This window comes from Hydractinia symbiolongicarpus, chromosome 8 (assembly GCF_029227915.1).
Source record: "Hydractinia symbiolongicarpus strain clone_291-10 chromosome 8, HSymV2.1, whole genome shotgun sequence".
Taxonomy (NCBI): domain Eukaryota; kingdom Metazoa; phylum Cnidaria; class Hydrozoa; order Anthoathecata; family Hydractiniidae; genus Hydractinia; species Hydractinia symbiolongicarpus.
The window spans coordinates 18,182,921-18,199,208 of NC_079882.1; the positions used below are offsets into that span (position 1 = coordinate 18,182,921).

At 30.8% G+C, this 16,288-nt stretch overlaps 1 protein-coding gene across 9 annotated transcripts in view; it reads right to left on the minus strand.

Moving 5' to 3' along the window:
- Positions 1-16,288, minus strand: part of LOC130655469 (serine-protein kinase ATM-like) — a 255,466-nt gene that overhangs the window by 144,061 nt on the left and 95,117 nt on the right. For 8 of the 9 annotated variants that reach the window (XR_008984665.1, XR_008984666.1, XM_057458230.1 and 5 more), the window contains 11 exons: positions 15,958-16,001; positions 15,793-15,874; positions 9,674-9,928; positions 8,482-8,565; positions 3,767-3,887; positions 3,317-3,447; positions 3,006-3,038; positions 1,956-2,038; positions 1,555-1,707; positions 1,313-1,385; positions 7-61 (listed from right to left, as the gene is read on the minus strand). Coding sequence is in view for 7 of the 9 variants with exons in the window: in XM_057458230.1 (XP_057314213.1) it covers positions 7-61; positions 1,313-1,385; positions 1,555-1,707; positions 1,956-2,038; positions 3,006-3,038; positions 3,317-3,447; positions 3,767-3,887; positions 8,482-8,565; positions 9,674-9,928; positions 15,793-15,874; positions 15,958-16,001 (1,114 nt within the window). In the remaining 2 variants the exon portion in view is untranslated. The remainder of the gene's footprint in view (positions 1-6; positions 62-1,312; positions 1,386-1,554; positions 1,708-1,955; positions 2,039-3,005; positions 3,039-3,316; positions 3,448-3,766; positions 3,888-8,481; positions 8,566-9,673; positions 9,929-15,792; positions 15,875-15,957; positions 16,002-16,288) is intronic. The other variant, XM_057458228.1, reaches the window with a different exon arrangement.

Below are 16,288 nucleotides of genomic sequence, written 5' to 3' on the forward strand. Positions count from 1 at the left end.
ATTTACCTGACGATGATGAAGTATGTACTTTCATCCTGTAGGTTTCATTATCTTTGTCAACCTTTAAAGAATTTAGAAAATGAACAAATACATGGTTTTTGTAATCCAAATATATCTCCCATATTACTTTTATGCAAAGATATACACATATTTGCAATGTGTGAAATCCATAAGTTCATAAAACTTTTCTTAGCATAATTTTTGGAATTTTATAAAGCAAAAAAAAGCTTTGTAAAAAAATTTATTTCTATAATTTGTTAATTTATTTGCTCTGTCTATTTTGAAGGAAAATCAATACAGTTAGATTCAGATGCATTCAAAAATCTGTAGTGTAGGAATATTTACAGCCATTGAGGACATTTACATCTCTGGAATGACTGTCACAAACCCTTCACAAAGATTTTAAAAACACTATTGTAAATGTAAGAACATTTGCTACTGCTATATTAAGTTGATATGATGGACAATCTTTATCTCTTTTAACAGAAAAAATTTCAATCTAGATAGCCGGCCATCAAACATAATCATCAAGCCCTTTAGAATAAATTGCAACTTTAACTAATGAAGGGTAATTAATGTTAAAGTATCTATACGCAAATAGTTTAATAAAAGAAAACTATTTAAAATTTTTATCTGAACACTGGTTATCTTCTTTTAAATCTTTCCATCTCAATAACTATTCTTTTTCTCAACTTCTTTAATTATTAATAAATACATCGAAAATGCAAAATAATTTCAATTGGCAATTTGCAATCATTCCCAAGTAACATGTACGATAACAAGGAAAGAGTAAATCACACACGAAATCTATTTTCATCATATCTTTCAACGTTCAACACTAGAGCTATACCAACTCACAGCTATCAACATGCAACACGTTCCCATTCTTTATACATCGATTACATAGCATTGCTTAATAATACAAAATATTAAATAACATCAAGCAAAGTCTTGCAACCCGTAAACATAAACACCAGTTACCATTTACCAGTTACAATAAATGCCACAGCGTTATTGGCCGACATTAGCGATATTTTGTAATGATTATTAATGCTATAGTATTATCTTATTTTAATGCCATAACGTTAAGGGGGATATTATTTAGAGTTATCTAGTGTTATTTATTTTGTTCTTTGCAGCGAAATAACATTAAACTGAACTGTTTCTGTGCCAATTTCATCCCACACTTTAAGTCCAATCTGTTATTAATCATTATTTTTCCTTTAAAAATAGTTAAAAAATAAGAATAAACAAGTAAACATGTAAGGCTGCGGTTAAATTAAAAAAATAAATTAACTTGAAAAAAATATACCTTTGCTAAAATCTCTAAAACACTTGCAATCCTTATCCTCACATGGGGACAGTATTTCTCATTTCTCAGTAACCTATAAAAAGTGCATCAAACAGTGCATGAACATATATTCACTTTTAAAAGTAACGTAAAGAAAATGTGCAAAAAGAAAAAAGAAGGACAAATAGAAATTGGCTAAAACAAATATTTGATGCAACATTTGGAATACGTATTTTTGTATCATTTGCATTATGTGCTCTTACCAAAAAGTCTTTATTATTTTTATAAGAATTGATCTTGATTGCACAATGGTATGTTCATCATCCATCCCAAATAAAAACTTAATCATAATTTTAATGGATAGAAGGAGCTGTAAACATGCATTTTGATCAGATCGATAAAACGACAATTGATTCCTAAAACGAAACCATACCCCTTGATGTCAAAGCCAAATATACTTATTTAATTATTGTATAGCTAAATAAAAAATAATTTAATGATTGTACATTAAAAAGGGAAAGGCAAATAGAAGGTTCCTAAAGAATGCTGTAAAATTATCCCCAGCTTTTTGGCATAACTTTTTTAACTTTTCTTGACTTTTCAGAACATAAAAAGACCAAGAACTTTAAGTATTTCAAGAAAAAAGGGAACATATCATACATACCTGATACAATGTGTTATATTGATGCATTCTTTTGATGAAATATTATTGCCACCTTGCTCAATAACTTCACAAACTGTACTTAACTAAAAAGACAAAAAATAATACTTTGAAAAAAAAAATTAAAAACTGTTATTCAAGATTATTTATTTAAAATACTTAGATGTTTTCCTAATGATTTTTTGAGAATAAATTGCCATTAGAGAAATGAAAACGAGATAATAAGTAATGGGTTTAAATTGTAATAACACTGATGATAAAATAACTCCAAAAAGCTTCTGCTTATTTTAACTTATTCCTTATATCTTGTTTTCATTTCTTTTCTTAATAATTATCTTTTGATTTTTAAAATAAATATCAAATTATTGTGAACTTGACTACTATTTTTTATCATTGATCACACAAAAAAAAACCTTGAAAACAACAATCAATATAGTACATTTTAGAGTTATAAAATATAACTAATAAGCCGTTTTTGTCCCAGAAAATCTTTAATAAAAATTCATTAAAACTCTTATTCTTGTTGAGAATAAGTCAAAGTAAGAATTTTTACAATACTCTATAATTTTTATTGCTAAGAGTGGCTACTTATTAGGACAGGTAAATCAATCAATTCCATGATAAACTAAGTAGAGGAAGTTTAACACTTTCTAATGGTGCTGTGTTTGAAAAGCTAAGAATTGGACTTCCTGCAATTTAAATACATGTTTGCTACAAAAGTAGTTATGAAGTTTAATTACGACCCTGCTTACAACTCATTGTTATACCTAAAAATTCCAGGTATGTACAATGAAACACCTGCTCTATAAAAAACAGCCCCATCTTCTGTTGGTTGTAAGGCGTTAAAGAAATAATTTTAGTGCCATAAATTAGGAATTTTTCATTGATATGACCAGTACCTAATTATGAGAAAAATTTGTCTCGAGCCATTGCATGCCTTCTTCCTGCAGGGCATGCAAACTACATAAGGTATGAAATATTATCACAAACCCCTATTTTCATATTCCAAAGCCTAAAATTTTAGTTCAGGCCCAGAAAAAAAATCATACATACCATCAAAAGTGTACTCTCTTCTAACAGACCATTCTGATATAAGCAAAAATACATCACAATAGTTAAGTTGCACTGGTATTTATTTAAACACACAATTAGATTTAACAAATAATATCACACAAGTTTAATTAAAAGCATGTCAAAAGCACTATAACAGCACCTTACTGTAAATACACATACAAATGTTGTACATTCTTCAGTTAAATATCGCAATTTGTTTCATGAGAACTTATGTTTAAACAAAAAGCACAGGATACGGAATTAAGATTTATTGAATGCAATAAATAGAGGAAGTATAAATTAAGCAACACCTGCGGTTTTTTAAGCATATCCATGAAAGCGTCCCTTGTCTTACTGAATCGTCTATATGCGAATAAAACTTTTGCCAAAATATCATAACAAAGGCGAAGCATTTGTCGTTGTTTCCCTTTCACTGTCTCAACTAAAAAAAGAAATAGTGTGAGACAGTATGATTAAAATAAACACTCAAAAGAATTACATTTTTGAAGGGGAATTACTATACCACGCAATGACTGAATTTCGTTCCAAGAGGCAGTTGAACGACATAATGTCTCTAAGTTCAGTGACTACCACTTAGTGCACAAATTAATTTTTTAAAACTACATACAATATCCATCAACTGTTGCCATGTTTTTTAGGTAATAAAGAGAAAAACAATTTAAAACTTTAGACTGATCAGTTAATGATCCTATTTTGCTCTTAGACAATAGGTATCTCAATAAATTGGTAATAGATCTTACAGTTCTTGGAGCCTTCTAGCTCTTCCATGAATGTATCACAATCTTCTCTTTCATCTGTGACAGTTGACACATTTTGTAATGAAAAGGCTGAGAATGACATCTCTTGGGAAATGTTAAGGTCCTAAAGAATGTTAAATGTTTTTTTGAATCAGCCTTTGAAAATCAGCATTCACTGACAAGAATAGTGGACATGACTGTCAAAGGTTAGGTACAAAATTCAGAATTGTTATCTTACTATTTCGATGAAAAAAGTGATTGCAGACTGTTTTCAGTTTTAATTGGAGCAAAAATACAGGCTGTTATGCTGCCAATACAGTCAAAGGTCTACCTAGCCACATTTAGTAAAAAGCCTTAAGCCCTGAGGATATAGTCTTACGTCCCTAGGGTGGACGGAGGTCATTACTGTCATTATAGGTGCACTTATAATGTTGTTTACAATTAAAAGACCCATGGTTTTAAAGGAAGAAACTTGGTATACTTTGGCTCACAGGCAGAAAGATAAACAAAAAATGTTATATCTTGACTCAAATTACAATACTACAAACTGGCTCTTTTTTCAAAATATGGCAAATGTGTATGCTTAGTGTAATAAAAATATTAAGATTAACGTCAGATATAAGATTTATTGTGATAAGAAATTAAAACTTTGAACTGAAACATACAAATGAAATGAAAATTGTAAATACTTGTATTGTTAAAATAGAAATTAGATTCTGACCCTAAAAATTAGCAGCTAATGCATGAAAGAACTTAAGAACTTAAAGGTTTGTTCTTTGAAAGTGAAATAAAAAGCCCCCACAGGTTAAAAGATGTCAGACTTTCAGGTTCTTGTACATGGTACAATATGGAATAAAACTGGGAAAAAAGCAAGAAAAGTTTGAATGCTTTTACAATCGTACTCAAAAATAGTAAAACTTGTAAATTTAATCGGTTTTTTTAGTGGATGAGATGATGTAATTGAAACAAAAAAGGTCAAAGTGGTGAGTGTGTTATCAAAAATGCACATTGGGAAGCATGATGATTTTGGAAAAGTCAACCGTACAACAAGATTGCCTATCCTAAAACCAGTAAGACAATGGGAGGGGTGAATATATTATCACAAGTCCTTACAATTCCCAGCGCCGCAGGTTGAAATGTTACCAGAAATTGTCTGAGCTATAGATCTCATGTCACAACTTCATCATCCAATATGAAGAATCTAAATCCTGACAAACCAAAGATTTTTCAAAGAAATTTGAGGTTTTAAAAACTTCTCATTAAAGAACTAGTAACATTTTACATTAGCTTAAAAGAACATCAAACTGGGACGACAAATGTTGGTGAGAATCTACTGTGCTAACAGAGAAGCATTTCATTGCACATGTCTCCAACGTGAATAGCAAAAAAAAGTACCCTCAAGGAAATTGCTTCGTTGTACTGCAATGTGGAAACGAAAATATACTAAGTATTGGTGACCCTGCTTTTGAATAATAAATGCATTGTCTGCTATAAGGCCATTGACAGACTAAAAAAAACAGACAAAAATAAAAGCCAGAAATAAATAACGTAACAATCACTTTGAAAATATTAACGGAAAAAAAGTATATACATCTGTTAAAGTATGTACGTATGGCATGTAAAACAAAATAAATCTCTTTTTTTCTTTTTTTTAACATTTTTGAATTCCTTGGGTTATAAACAAATCGAAACATTTATAATTACACTAGTGAAAACATAGACTGAAACATAGACCAGGCATCTATCCAGTTGGAGTGGAAGTGATATAAAAAACCCTAAAAATCCTGTGTATGTGAAAAAGCTATCAGGTTTATCATAAGCAAAGTAATGTCCTAAAATTATGAGTTTATGTCTTGGTACTCAGCGTTCAGTGACAGCAATAATAGTAAACGCAATAAAGAAAAACTAAAGAAAAAAGTACGAAATGCCTGAATAAAAACAGTTAACAGAACAGAATTGCCAAAAAAAGCTTTCTTATTTTCTGATCGCTCTACACAGAGATGTTTCGATAAAAATTTGACTATTTAAAATGAATTACTCTATACTGAGAAAACAGCAAAAAGAAAATTGGTACCTAGATCCTTGTCAATAATTTTCCCACACAAACAGCAATCTAAGTGAAGGCAAACATCTAACACAAGCATTATTGTGTAGAAAATTTTTATTTGTAATCCACTTAAAGGTCTTCAAAGAGGCTATAATGAAGGATGAATTACCACACAATGAACCTTGTGCATCCTGTAAAACTTTTCCCTCAATGTATACAAATTGAGAAATCAAACATATGAGATTTTGGAACACAGATACCATAACCAAACGTTTGTGACTATGGAAATCAAAGAGATTTCAGGCTAGATATTCAGGCTTAAACCCAAACACTGCATATCAGACATTGCAACATTCATCTCTTTAATGATAAGAAACCTAGGGTTTTGAAACATAAGAAGTTTCACTTAAGAAGTGTGTAGGTATTCAGTTAAACCATTATGAGGTGATATACTTTTAGAACCAAGATCAAAGCAAAGAGAAGCAGCATTTTTTTGCAACATCCTCCTTCGTTGTAAATACAGTAATGGAATAATTATAAATCATGGCAATTTACCATGAACAAAAAATCAATTGCAATTGTGGTATAAAGGCATCTAAAAATAAAGGTACCACACATAAAACAACTAGCCTATATTATTATTAAAATGTGAAATGAGATATTTTGATATTATGTTGTTGTTTCAGATTTCAAGCTTCCTTGCGTGATGGGCTTCAGCAGTGGTTAAGCACTTACATTTTTCTATAACTAAAAGTAAAAGTAACAGAAAAGAATTGGCTGAAAGATTTGTGTGAGTTGTCCATCATAATGCAAATAAACACGCTTTTCTACAAAACGCATTTTATAAAAAATGCGAAGACAAGAAGTTTAAGGAATAGGATAAAAGGCAAAAAGAATGGTTTAAAATAGGATCCCCTGCACACAATGCATTGATGCATATTGTTATGCTAGACTGGTAAAACATCTAGAGCAAATGAACAAACAAATTCATACTATTCATACTATACTAATTCATACTAAATTGCAAATTAGATTTCTTCCAAAATGAAAAAGATGATGGCTGAAACACAATTAGCAAAACACAACCACAATAATATTTACAGAAAAAAACAGGTAAAAACAACAACTTAATTCTTCTTTAAAATGTGTTAATAGGGCGTCGTTGCCAAATTGAAGCTGGTTTGTTGGTAGCTCGGCCCCTGGGGCTCCAACTAATCAAAATAATTCTGTCTTATTGATTCAATCAACTAGAATAATCCTCCCTTATTTGAATATAGATATTAGGTGTAAAATGTATCAAATTTGATTTGATTCGATTGTGGAAAAGTGCTGGTGCAACTTTAAGAAACACTCAGCCCAGTCTATGAACGGTAGGAGTTAGGAAGGGCATCCAGCTGTGAAACAATGCCAAAGCTCTTTGATTAGATAGAAGAGTTGCTTAGACAAACTGCGTAAACGGACTGGAACAAGGAGTGAAGGTTTCACGCACGATAGGACAGATGTCAGGTGAGAGCATTGTCAGACTATTACCCAGCTATCACATCACAAGGTAGATAACACTAGGTTGAGGATGGTTAGTGTAAATTTTAGTACACTGAGAGGTAAAGCAGGTGAGACAGTTGAAATTTTAGAACATATATCTGTTGATATGTGTTGTATTCAGGAAGTCAGGTAAAAAGGGCCTTCAGTGAGATTTAAAGGTAGGAGGGCAAGATATACACTTTTTTGGATGGGTAATAGTAATGGAATAGTAAGTAATAGATGTTACTGATAAGTTTTTGATAAGTTGATAGGTAATAGAATAGTCAGTTTTATGTTAGTTTACCGTAATGCTTTGAATAAACGCCTGGGGCGTCTATTCGAGGGGAGCGTTTAAAAAAAAGGGGCATTTATTAAATTGTTTACACTTCATCTCTCTTGCAGTTTTTAAGGATATCTATAATATAAACTTTACAATATATTTAGTTGTTGTTGCAGAGATTGTAAAAGCATCTTGATATACTGGGGTTAAGCTTATTACAAGTTTGCAAATTAGATTATAACAGACGGTATTATCCCGAGAAGGGTAAGGGTAATACATTTGAAAGGGGTAACTAGAGAGTGTTAAACTTCGTTTATAAAGTAATGAAAGTTATTAGCGTTGAGATTGAGGCAAATTGGTTTTGCGCCAAGGCATGGCATTACAGATGCAATATTGTTACCCAGACAGTTTCAGGAAAATTATTTATAATCTATTTTGCCTGTTTAGATTTAGAAAAATCTTTTGGTAGAGTACCATGTAAAGTTATTTGGTGCGTTATGAGAAAATTGGGCTATAAGAGGCGTGGATGAGTGGCTAGTTAAAATGGTACTGTCCATGTATAGTAATGCTAGAAGTCTTGTCAGGAGTAACGATTCACTTAGTGATGAATGCAATGTAAATTCTGTACTTAGTCCTTTATTATTTCTTTTAGTCTTACAAGCTAGTTCTCATGTTCTTCTCACATTTCAAAAGGAATTTCATAGGGAATTAAAGAAAAATTTTTTTGACCCAACTGGTATGCCAAAAAAAATTTTTTTTAGTCTAATACAATTTTGAACTTTGCTACCTCGAATCTGATATGAACACCATTTGACATCAGCAGTTGTTTGCTGCTTTGAAAAATTGTTAATTTTAATGATTTAGTTTTACCTTTTCTTGCAATATATTCATAAGCACTGCAATTAGTTCTTCCAAGGGACCAAGTGATTCCAATTCTTTGCATAACAGCATCAGCTATTTTGAGGAAAAATTGAAGTATCAAACAAAGAACATAGGGCCACAAAAGCAATTGCTCTCTTAAATTACAAGATGTTCTTAATGTCGAAATTTACCCTCAGATTTTACCCGCTTCTGGCCTTTACTCTTCACATTTTTTACCTTTAGTACTATGTTAAAGAAAAGAATGGGGAAAGTTTTAGGTGGCTGTAACCCTTTAATGGCTGTCCAAATAGCTGAATTATTTACTCAGTGTTTTATTTATACCACTTTTTTTACTATTCCCTAAAAATATAGGCCTTAATAAATAATAAAATGATTTTAACTTAACACCAAATTGCTGAGTGAGCAGAAATTTTTATTTAAAAATGAAAATGCTAAAAAATTGAGTTCTACAAGCTCCAACTTTTTACAATCTCGTTATTTTTCATCTTTGTTCATTCACATTTTTTTAACAATAGCTTTTTGTTTTTTCAAAAAATTCTTTGTTAGCATCCCCTGTAGCATCGAACGATGTTAAAGAAAAATATTTTAATAAAAAGATTTCCGCACACTGTATCACGGCTGCATGATTTACCAAGCATGTCTAAAAATTTTTAAGTAAAACAAAAATGCTATCGAAAGTTAAAGCACGTGCAGTGTAGCATAATTAAGATCATCTTAAATTTCTACATAATGTGCCATCTTTGTTGTTATTAACGTTTCTCTTTAATAATTACGTCATTTCTTTCTGTACAATTTCACAAGCATGTAGACTTAAGCTATATTCAGCTGAACTAATTAATTATTCATGAATTTTATTTTAAAGAGGAATTGTTAAGGCTGGGTATTTTTGGTGAAAGATAATAGTATTATAGCTATGCAGCCGTGACAAGTGTGTTATAACAGAAAAAATATAGATATAAAGCCAGAAAATAACCTTTCGTAACTAATTATGTAAAAAAAAATTTCCGAATTTTAAAAGGGTTACTGCCACCTTAAATTATTTCGCACCCAAATGTTTTTTTTGGTTCATTTATTTTCAGATAACAAATGGCAACAGAAAATATAAAACAACTTAAAAATTGATTTTTGCAAACTTACACAGAATAATTTCAAATTGTAAAACAAATAAAAACAAACATACACTTAATTGAAGTTTCTCCAAACATTGATTGATAATCATTATTTTTTCTTTTTTTGCTATGTCTCTCTGAAACACTTGTTTTAGTAGCAAAATCATACTGCCAAGGCCAATGTTAAACAAATTCATCAGCATTTTAGATGCATTATTATTGGTGAAGCAGTGAAAAATAGAATTATGCAGTTTAAAAACCACTGCACTAAATCCAGACCAATACGCAAGAATTTTGGTCAGAGAATTTTCATCGGATTTCTGGGCCTAGAGAAAAAAGTATTGTCAATATAATTACACACATTATTTATACTGTTTCCATGCTTATTTCTGTAAATAAAATAAAAAGTACAAAAATTAAATACAAATTACAAGGACTATTGTATCTATAGAAACTATTTTAGGGTTAGGCTTTTTACTATGACTCTCATGAAATGTTTTTGCACTAAAACATTCAAGAAGAGAGTCGTTTAGGAAACTATGCTAAAATAAGTTCACTAAATTATTTTTACACAGTTTTCATGAAATAACCCGTTTAAGTAAGGTACTGAATCATGCAAAGTAAAGAAACTTAACGGTCTTCATGCCACATAAAAGGAAATAACTACAATAGCTTTCATGACATCAGAATTGTTATATAAATCTATTGCAGATAAATCTTTTCTTCCAGCTATTGTAGCTATAACTGTAGCTATAAGTGATGCTATAATTTTAACTTTTGATATGAGCAAAACTTATTTGTAATATCGGTAAGGATAAAAGTTAGAAGCTTGAAAGTAACTGATTGCCTCTTTTGGAATCTATACTAAAATAATAATAATTTAAAATTGGTTTTGAAGTTAAAAAGCCATTTACAAATATTACTACATCACAAGCAATAATATTTAGCAAATCAATAGACTAAAACGTCTTCTTTTTATATCTTTTATATAACCATGTGGTCCTTCTTTTGCAGATATCGCATCTTTTAAACAAAATCACTTTTAATTCAGCATCAGCTCTCATAAATTAACCCAGAAATGAGGCTGAGATTTTCTTAATATTTACTTAACTTCAAGCATAAAATGGCTAAAATATGCATGGAGGAGCGCTCTTACATGACCTGTTTTTTGTTAATCGAACATTTTTAGTTTTTCTAGAACTGAGTTGTCATCAGATTCAAAAGAAAACACTGACCTACAAAAAGAAAAAGACTTTCTTATGATTGTAGTCTTTAATTCTTATCGCATAACATTAAAAAAAACTTATATTTATAGCATTATCACTATATATTCTGATAGATTAGGTTAGAGTTTTATATCTAATCCTAAATTAAAGCTCAATAGGATAAAAAGAAAATGTATTTTATAGTCTTATGTAGACTTTTTTTAAATAAAACAAGCTGTCTATTCTCTAGAGAATACCAACGCAAGAAGGTCTTTAAGATAGCAAGGCAAATAAAGAAGTCTTGCTAGTACAAAGGAGAAAAATAGGCTAGCTTGAAAAAGTTTGATTGAAAAAGGATAATTTTCCTGATGCTGATTAAGTAAAGGGGCCAACTATGTAGATCAAGACAGAATGGGTTGCACAGGCTATTAAGAAAATAAAGATTAGCAAGGCTGCAGGAGTAAAGGTAGGAGCATCTAGATATACTGGAGTTCAGTTTATTATAAGTCCTACCTATTAGGTTATAAAGGATTGAGTTATCCTGAGTGACTGGCAGTCAAAAAAAGTTAGTAAACAAGTCTTTTCAAATTTTTTAAAAAGCTCTTTTTATTCTTAAGATATTCATATTTAAAGAATTTCAGATTTAATTATGGTGCATAAATTATGGAAATCATATTTAATAAATAAATTATATTTTAGTAATTTGAAATTTTGACATTTTCTGTCATCAGTAATTTTAGACTTTATCAATGCATAGATATTATACAGGTCAATTAATTAACATAAATTTTTTTGCCTAATGACATTCGTTTGCTCGTCCCAAGTCTCTTTACTTTTTGCTGACAACCTTGGAATTTACACATCGGTTTGCAATAAAATTTGTGAGTAAACATATTGTCGCTGGAGAACCAACTGTAACAAGTCCAAAAATCAAGATTTAAGATATTGGTGTTTAAAGGTTTCACTATGATGGTAAAAAAATTTTACTGCTTGAAAGAATATGTGTTTTAGAAATTGAGAGGCTCTGCGCATTGTATAGCATATACTATATAAAAATTTGAAAAAAATGAATTATTAAGCCTGTGTATTATATTAAAGTTATATTATAGATATATATAAGATTATACACATTGTATTTTCTGGCAACTTAAAAGTTGCCAGAAAATACAAAAAAATGTGTGAATAAAAGAACACTTTTAAACTATAATATGTCCATCTGTTATGCAAAACTGTAATAAGTCAATTTAGCTGTTAAATGACTGTTCTGGCGGATTAAAATCATGACCTATTGCTTCTCATTCCACACTGTGTCACTTCATACTACTTCATTTAACATACTTACTGTTTTTGGAACCCTGGAAGTGTACAAGTGAGTATAATGATTTTTAAGTGAAAGCATTTGAACTAGCAAAAAGATTTTTCAGGAATTATACTCAAACTTAATACATGAAATTTTGTTAGTATTACATTTTGATTTTGGTTTAGGAAGATCACTCGTTTCCCAGCATACACTATCCTTCAATGAGACACCACTATTAATCAAGACATTTAAAATTTCATGCAATTTCGTTCTTAGTATGAGTTAAACAACAATCACTATCATCGTGGGCTAAAACAAAAATGACGTAATATCAATAGATACAATATACATTTTTTCTTTTTACCAGTGGAATGTAATTTTTTTAGAGAGATGCACGAAATCATGCTTTTGTGTTGTCTCAGAGCTGTGCATGAGCGGATGTGTATATTCAACTGCTTGTTCGCAATGTAGACTAGTGGCTTGCTGGTGGTTCCTCAAAACACTGGTGGTTCACTGTTTTAAAACGTGCCTATGAATATAACTAAACGGTACTATAAGCAGTAGCTACAATCCAGTGAATTTCAGAATGTTATAAGAAGACTTCTTTAGTTGCACATTTTAAACAAAAAGTTTTTTCAATTTTTTGCTTTACTAAAGATCAGCTTAGCACAAGATTTTAAACCGATCCATTAACAACAAGTTTGACAACCTATAGCAGGAGCCTTTTTGCTCTTTTCTTTATTGCAGACATCACAAGGATAAACATAATTAGATGTCATCTTAAAGATCACTAACTAATCTGAATTAAGAAGAAGGCTGCCTCTTTTTTATAACCTTTGTACTCACTTCCTTAAAATTAATCTTTTAAACAAAGCATGCAAATCTTTCCTATAACCAGGTCTGTTTAAATTTTTTGTTCTTTATCTTCCAATTTTGTGTTCTGGGACTGAAGCTGCTACTTTCGCATTTAAATATAATTCGAATACAGCCGTCTGAATTAGCGAAAATGTTCAACGGCAAAAATTTGCTGCCGTTAAGTCAGCTTCTACGACAAAACAAAAATATTAAACTTATTGGGGAGACTGGACATGTTGTAGCTCGTTTGGAACTTTCGTTGGACAAAACGTCCGATAGATTCCGTCTTGGTCGGACAGCCCTCACTTTCAGATCTCAGAATTATTGAATAGTCCTGGTCCTTTTAACCATGAGCAAGCCTATTTATATCCAACTTGATCATCCTAGCTAATTCACCACCGACTCCTGACTTAGCTACGTAGACATAAATCTCTTTTGCCTGGCCCCTTCGTCGTTAGTAACCAAGTCTTACACAAGAAATCCAGCCATGTGGTTCTTAAGCAAGTCCGCAAAACTGCACTTCAGGCAGAACAGACATTGTATTATGGATTTAATTGTAGATAATTTTTTTCTTTTGACAAAACAATTGGAAACCATAGTAGGTCTTAATTTAACGGATTTTCTTTTTAATGCCACAAGTGTTATTCAAACAATTTTAAAAAAGAAACCCACATGCGGTAAAAAAAATCTTCTGTATTATGAAAATGACAGTATGCAGTCATTCATACTATTTCGAACATGTAGAAAAGGAAGTTAAGATTGAGAGAGTCGCTATATGTAGACGCTTGATCATCGTTTTTTTGGTTCACGATTCAAAACGTCCCCCACTTTTCTACCTCACAATGAATGCGCAACATTGCACGCGAAACATCCTTTGTACGTGCATTTTACATTGCATGCGTTACTTGATTCCAATATATATGAAAAAGACTGATGCGTGATAAGATCTAACAAAGACTTGTTTGACGAAATAAATAAGTAGCTAGCAAGATTAGTAAGTTGGAAAGAGTACTTTTTGTACAGTCTATAAAGCACTATGGCAAAATATTGCCGTCATGGATTCAGAGGGCTGTGAATACAAAATGTTACAAAAAAAACTGTTTTTGTCAAGTAAAAACTTGGTATCGGTTAGAAATATCTTTTATGAAGAAGAAAACATACAATCACGTCCCGTGTTAAAGAGAACTTTATTGAAATATTATACAATTGTCTAAGATTGATACATTTCCAATCCATTTTCTTTGGGACAAAGCGAAAATTTATTAATTGAAGTGGAAAACTAATTAAATTTTTATCCAAAGAACGATAGCTAGCTAGCTACTGAGAAAGCCAAAGAAAAGCAGGTGCGTTGTTTAGAGTGTAGTAAAATTGTTGAAGCCATTTTATTGCATTTATAATTTTGAGGCCAAATAACTTGGAAACAAGGTGGTGATGTCAATGATTTTTTACTGCGTGGTTAACTATGGACCACCTGGAGCCAATTTGGGTAAGTTTCCCAAACCTGGTTTTACGAATCGTTTCGGAATGGATGGGCTGATGATGTCATTAAAAAACCTTTTAACTCCAATATCTTTTTAACCATTCAACAAAAGTACATGATGCTATACATTTTTTTGAACAGCGTTTCAAGATCTAAATTAAAATTTTTGTAGTTTTTTGGTAGCTTTGCTCACGTCAGCAAAATTTTTAAACCTTTATATTTCTTTAACCGTTCACTGAAAGTACATGATTCTATGCATTATTTTAGTCAGTGTTTCAAGCTCTACACATTGGAGGTAACGTGTAAACAAATTTCAGAAAAAGATTTGTGTATTGGTGGGTTTTGGCAGACGTCATTAAAATACAAGTCACAGGTCTCTTGAAAAATCCACTTAGTCTTGCCTAAGTGGATTTTTCCACAGGCCTTATTGACTAATATGTAAATATAATTAACAACTGCATAGACTAAATAACATCAAGCCATATTTCAGCAAAAGCACAGACTATCCAAACATCTTTACCAACATTTTCAGTAACATTCGAACCAGAAACATTCGAAATCAGTGATATTCAATTAATAACTCACATTAAAAGAAAACATTGATAGTTTCTTTGCAAAAACTGAATTTTTGTGGGCATTCAGGATAATAAGATAATACTTCATGTACTAGGAAATGTACCCTTGCTCTACTGATGCTTGAGATATAACATTGAAATATTACAAATTTAACTGTAATTTTTTTTGACTGGGTTTTGTTCATTTACTAGTTTATTTATCAGTAGATACTCCCATGCACAGTTAAAAGAAATAGTTAACAGCAAGAGTGATAGATAAATGTAAAAGGGCCTATACAAACTTGCATAAGAAATTTTATTGCAAAGAAAGAGGCATGGGACAAGCAAACAAGTATGATTTTGGCAAAAAATTTATGTTGATTAATTTAGCTTAATAATATCTATGCATGGATAAAGTTTGAATGCACATCCCTTAACAGATCTAAAATTACTGATGACAGAAAATGTCAAAGGTTGCTATTACTTAAATTAAAAACAAAAATATCTTGATAAGCAAAAAAGTTTTTTAAAAAATTTAAAACGACTTTTTAAGCTCTTTAATATAAGTCCAACATCATTTTACACCTTGGGTTCCCTTTAAATCTTTACCCAGAATTAAAAAATAATTTCCTATTTGCAAAAACTGATGCATCCTGAATTTTATTTTCTTTAAGCTGTGCAATTCACAACTTAGTAAAAAAGATTGAAAACTTAAAAAATTAATTGTCACACTTTAAACATGTTCTATCAGAGTTATTATCTAATGTATATTTTTATTAGTATAAATATTTCTTACCACCTGAACAGATATCATGGCCAACACATCTTTCAGTCTTTTCTCCAAAAAATTGACAATTTTTGTGGATAGCAGGTTTTTCCTACAAGAAAGGAAATCTTAATGTTGAGAACTATACAAGTACAAGGCAAACTCTAGCATAAAATTTAATAGAAAACAAGTTACTTTAGAAAGTGTTTCTCTATGCAGTTGCATCCACACGCCATATTCTGAAAAGTAAATAAAGATCTGACAGAGATAAACAAGAAAGATTTACTAGCTGAAATTCTGGGAACTTAGGTATGACAATATACTGTGCCAATGTTTAATCTGTAGCTTTCTTAGGGTGTCTCAGACAAACAACGTAACCCTGGTCACATTATTATATTTTACGCAAGTAAAAAGTAAAGCAGTAGCTCAACTGTTTCATGGTTATAGGAATAAATTTCTCTGGAGGGCTATGTTCATAAAGAATAAAAAGGTTTAGCTAAGGTTGTAAAAAGTAAAGTCACTAGTA